General features: G+C 54.3%; 1 protein-coding gene across 1 annotated transcript; it reads right to left on the reverse strand.

Moving 5' to 3' along the window:
• Positions 1 to 294: 294 nt before the first annotated feature.
• Positions 295 to 5447, reverse strand: FOXA1 (forkhead box A1). Its single transcript, XM_047738556.1, has 2 exons — positions 4408 to 5447; positions 295 to 2049 (listed from the first exon to the last, which is right to left on the reverse strand). The coding sequence occupies exons 1-2, from the start codon at positions 4477 to 4479 to the stop codon at positions 703 to 705; spliced, it is 1419 nt and encodes a 472-aa protein (XP_047594512.1). The 5' UTR covers positions 4480 to 5447; the 3' UTR covers positions 295 to 702.
• Positions 5448 to 5657: the final 210 nt, after the last annotated feature.

Here is a 5657-nt window from a genome sequence, read left to right on the forward strand (position 1 = left end):
ATCAGAAATGGAAGCTGAATAACAAATGGCTCTGATGTTTATAATCAGTTTATGTTTTGCTGCATAACAGCAGTGTTGTCCTTCAAATACTTTTAATAGCCCCTAGTGTCAACTTGTTTCTTTACCCTTTCAGTTCTTATGGTTAAGAGTATTGCCATAGACCTGTAAACTTGTGGAGGGTCAGGTGAGGAGAGGGGGGGAAAAGCACAAACAAATATTTTACAAGTCTGACTTTCTTTCTTCCTTCCTTCCTTTTCTTTCTTTCTTTCTTTCTTTCTTTCTTTCTTTCTTTCTTTCTTTCTTTAAATAAACCCTGCACAGACTAGAATGTGTCTGGAGGGGAAAGAGGGAAGAAAGGGAAAGGAATAAGGAAGTAGGAGGATTTTATATATACATTTGCGGATTGTTAAACTTTGCAGGAAAAAATTTTGTTGGTTTGGGATTGGTTTTCTCTGTAATAATATACACAAGGCATTTCGAATACAATAACAAAGTAACAGTCCTTTGCACTGGGGAAAAGATTGTGCACACACACAAAAAAATGAAATAAAGATAGCTGGGATTTTATTATGCTGTTGTCGGCTTGGTATGTGTGGTTTTGTTTGCTGTTGATTTTTCTCTCCTTCTCTGTCTGTCTGTCTGTCTCTCTCTCTCTCTTGCTACCAGCATGGCCATGCCAGACAAACCCCCAGTCCCAGGGAGCTAGGAAGTGTTTAGGACGGGTCTGGAATACACACCTTGGTAGTAGGCCGGCTCCAGGGCTGAGGGCTCGATGGGGCTCCTGGTGGCCACCGAGGCGCTGCCGAGGGGCAGGCTGGCGGGCAACGCAGCACCATAGGGCGAGTACTGTAGTGCTTGCTCATATGCCTTGAAGTCCAGCTTGTGCTGCTGCTCCGAGGAGGACATGAGGTTGTTGATGGAGAAAGGGTGGTTGAAAGAGTAATGGGGGTCCCCTTTCAGGTGCAGCTGGGACTCGTGGGGAGCCAGGCCGTGCGCTGGGTGGGAGGGGGGCACAGATACCAGCGCTCCGGGCCCGGAGCTGATCGGGGGCGCAGCCGAGGAGGATGGCGTCTTCAACTCCGAGGCGCCCCCTGTCGCCGTCGCCCCGCTGTGGTCCAGAGTCTGGGGGCTGGCAGCCGGCCCGGGGGCCGGCGCGCCCTCTAGCTGGCCTCCCTTCCCGTGCACGCCCCGATGAAGGGGCGAGTTGGCACTGGGGTTGGCGGCGCTCGAGGGGTCCTTGCGGCTCTCAGGACCGCCCTTGGCGCCGCCGCCGCCACCCCCGCTCCCGCTGCCGCCCCCGGCCCCCGGCTGCTTCTCACACTTGAAGCGCTTCTGGCGGCGCAAGTAACAACCGTTCTCAAACATGTTGCCGGAGTCCGGGTGCAGCGTCCAGTAGGAGCCCTTGCCGGGCTTGTCTGGGGAGCGCGCCACTTTGACGAAGCAGTCGTTGAAGGAGAGCGAGTGCCGGATGGAGTTCTGCCAGCGCTGCTGATTCTGCCGGTAATAGGGGAAGAGGTCCATGATCCACTGGTAGATCTCGCTTAGCGTGAGCATCTTGCTGGGCGCCTGCTGGATGGCCATGGTGATGAGCGAGATGTAGGAATAGGGCGGCTTAGCGTGCGGGTAGCTGCGCTTGAAAGTCTTGGCGTCGCCGCCGCCCCCCGCGCGGCTGCGGCCCAGGTTGGACGGCGCGTACGCCATGGGGCTCATGCACGGGTTCATGGCAGCCGCGTAGGGGCCCAGGCCGTTCATGGAGGCCGCGGGCTGCGCGCCCATGGCGCCCATGCCTCCCGGGCTCAGCGTCGTTCCCATGGCCGTCACGCCCGCCGCCGTCATGCTGTTCATGGCGCCCGCGGAGCCTCCCGGCATGCCAGCCACGGCGCCCGGACTCAGGCCGGCGCCCAGGCCTGGGTTTGCGTAGGACATGTTGAACGAAGCTGGGGTCATGTTGCCGCTCGTGGTCATGGTGTTCATGGTCATGTAGGTGTTCATGGAGTTCATAGAGCCCAGGCCCGAGTTCATGTTGCTGACGGGGACGGAGGAGTAGGCCTGGAGCGGAGACAGCGAGGAAAGAGGCCCCGGAGGGTGGGGTTAGTAGTGGGAGCGGGCGGCCTACCGCCCGGGGCAAAGCCGGAGACGTGCGGGGAGCATTTCTGCAAAGCGCAGGACCCCCCACCCCGGGCAAACAGTCAGGCGCCCTCCCCAGAAAGAGTAAAGAAATGTCTTGCACAGCAGGGAAAAAATCTTATCGCGGCAGGCCTGAAAGACAAGCGCTCACAGAAAATATGTCCCCAGGAAGATGTGTAATCGCCTTACATGCCAGGCTCAGGGGCCGACTTCTAGGGCCCCTCCATCGCCTTCTGCATCCACGCCAGTTGGTATTCCAGTCTCCACCCCAGACCGCCCTCAGCAAAGTCATTTTAGTTAAAAGGAGTTAAACTCCGAAAATAGAATTATTCTCTGACTTTGCTTATTCACCCCACCTTACGGGGTGCGGTGGGTTCGGTGGTGTAGCCCCCCAGGGGATGGCAACAGAACACTAACTCTGTGCCTAGCTCACCTAAGCCTGCCAGGCCAGGCTGACCACATAGTAGCCTCGGCTGTGCAGGATGGCTGTTAATTAAACTTTTCCTGATAGAACTAATCAATCAAGGCCACATGACCATCCGTTTCTCAACAACTGGCTTTACCGCCTTAGCAGTTTTCCCCCAAATGGTGACTTTTCGTTATTATGTTTAGAACGAGTGTTTTCCATCTACTTGTAGCAACTGTAATATTAAAAGCGACAGAAACTCAGAAGTTTAGTAAGTCGTGGGGAAAAAAAAAACTAAAAATAGATCTCCAAGGTGGGTAGGAGGGAGTGCATAATAATATCAATGCACTACACTTAACTTTAACTTGACTTTACATGTACATCTCTTTAAACCATTCAGGAAGTTGCACTAATTTCGTTACTATTTCCAGCCCCATAACATTTGAAAATTTTGGTGACCCGATTTGTCAAAATGATCTATTTTGTTTTCCCATACTGATATGTTGCCATGATTATTTCAAAGCTTTGCTTTAAAATCCCCCTTTAAATTTCCAAAATCAAAGTCTACTTATTTTCTCCCAATGCTATTTTGTTTCCTAATTCTCAGCTTCAACCTGTAAGAAAGTTCTTTCTATAGGGGACTTCATTAACTAGTGGGTTGAGATGTCTGCATCCGAATTAAGCCTGAGGAAGAGTTCTGAGCTCACTTTTAAATTATCAGTAAGAGAAAACCCTTATCAATAGCAATTTGGGAATGCCCTATGTATGTTAAAAACATAGAGTCTGGAAACATAAAAACATTTCTGATAGTTTAATAAAAATAATGTCGGACTTTTTTCAGCAGCAGGTACAATTTCACTTGAAAAATTAAAAGGTGTACAAATTTAACTAGGCACACTCTGCTACGGTATGCAAATAAATTCAAGCTAAGTTTGTGAATATATAAATACATAAATCTAAAGAAATTAATTACCATCAAAATATTTCCAGATTCTATATTTTTCTGTCCATGTCTTAAAGTATTTCTTTCTTTCTCTCTCTCTCTTCCCTTTTTTTTTTTTTTTTTGTCGTCCTCTCTCCAAGATTATAGATAATTGTTTTTAGTAATGGTGAACTTTTGGAGGCTAATTGCCAGCTGTTTCAAGAGAAATACTTTTAGTAGGTGGTGGTCCCGCCTGTACCTGGTTTTCCTCACAATCCCTTTGTGCACACTGTAAAATAAACCACATGAACGTGCCACCAAGGGGACAATGAAGAGAAACAGGTTCTCTGTTCGGGGTGCTGGAGGAGAAGTCAGTTCGCACCAGCGCCACCCAGCGGTTCTAGAGTAAAATGAACCAACTTCTCCCCAAACAGGGCTTTTAAAGAAGTTTTATAAAATTTCGGAATCGATTCATTATTAAGACGCTCAACTCAACGGCAGCGCGCTTTCATCTGAAGACATCTGCGAATTCATCCTTGGGAGGAAGAGGCCGCCCTGCTGGAGAACTCTGTCTTTATCCTAGAGTTACATTCAACTCTTGCCGGCGCCCGCCCGCCAACCCGCGGCACCCCGGGCCTGGTTCCGGCTCCCGCTCTCCGCAGAGAAGAGGCAAGCGCTTTCCAGAGCGGGTGCCTTCAAAGGCCAGAGTTTCCTAAAACCCTCTGGCCCGCTCCAAGCGCCAAACGCCGGGACCCAGCCTCCCCCGCGGGGCAGCGGATCCGTCTCCAAGGCCCGGCCAAGGCCTGTCCGGGAACACCTCGGGTGGGCCCGCAGCGATGGCACGTAGGAGGCGCCCCCAGCCGCCCAGCCGCCCACCCAGCCGGGCGCCCGCCTCTCCAGGCCTCCCCCGGCAGGGGCTCCGGAAGGGTCCCGCCTGCTGCCCGCTTCTCACCTCCTGTGTGTCCGCGTAGTAGCTGTTCCAGTCGCTGCTCTCATGCCCTTCCATCTTCACAGTCCCTAACATCCTGGAGCCACCCTGCCCGATGCAACCATCCAGCCCTGTGCTAAGCGACGGGCGGCCGCGCGGCGCAGGGCTGGGGGGCGGGGAGCCGAGCAGCTGCAGTCACCCGAACGCCCGCGCCAGCCCAACGCCACCCTAGCAAGGAGGAAGCCAGGCGCTGCGGGGCGCGGCGTGCGCGGCGGAGGCGGCGCGGCGGGCGGGGGCAGGCGGCGGCCGCGGAGCGCGGCGCCCGGGAGCGCCTCCGCGGGAAGTGAGCGGGCGGCCTCTGCGAGACGAGTGCAGTTGAGCTGATGTGGATCTTACGTCGCTCGAGTGCCCACCTCCTCGTCCTCTCCCCATTTGTCGGCCGCACAAAGACGCTCGCACCTACAAAGCCCGAGGTGCACCTGCGAGGCGGCCGCCCGCCAGTCCAGCCGCCGCGCCTCCCGCCCAGCCGCGCTGCCGCCGCGCGCCCCCTGCGCCCCCTCCCGCCAAACCCCCTCCCTCAAACCCGGCCCTCACTTTGTTTGCAAAGCAGCGTAATTGGTTTAAGCCCGGAGCCTGGGGGAAGAGGGAATTGGGATGGGGGGAGGTTAACCCCCTTTGGAAGAGGAAAAAAGAAAAATAGGCGGGGCCGGGCAAGCTAACGAGAGTTCTGGATAGGAACTGCTCAGCCGGAGAAGGGCTGGGGGCGGTGGCGTTGGACGCAGGCTCGCGGGGCCGTGCCAGCTAAATAACCCCAGAGTCCCGTCCCAGGGGGACCCGCCGTCTTCCGGGGGCCGCCGGCAGCAGCCCCATCCCGTGCCTCTCCTGCTCTTCTGCCCGCTTCCAGCTCCCACCGTACTGATTACTGACCCAAAGTTCAACACTGGGAGACTGGAGAATACAGATGATCCCCCTCCCCCCGACTTCAGACCTGAAAAAGGAGAAAGCCCCAATTTTGCCCCTTCACTAGAAACTCGGCCATCTGAATCAACCTAGCCGAGTGACGTTAGGCCTATCTGGGCTGCTGGCTAGCAGACTGGAGACGCTGCCACGAAACCCGTACCTGCGGCTAAGAGCAGGTGAGTCACAGCACCGTTTTATATTTTTATGACATAACTTTTTTTTTTTTTTCTCCTCGGTCCGCTCTACTTCCCTTGTCATCTGTAGCGATCATAAAGAGGAAGAGGCTGAGAACAGATGTCTTTGTGATAGGGCAG

The sequence above is a fragment of the Lutra lutra genome, chromosome 7, assembly GCF_902655055.1.
Source record: "Lutra lutra chromosome 7, mLutLut1.2, whole genome shotgun sequence".
NCBI classification, from domain to species: domain Eukaryota; kingdom Metazoa; phylum Chordata; class Mammalia; order Carnivora; family Mustelidae; genus Lutra; species Lutra lutra.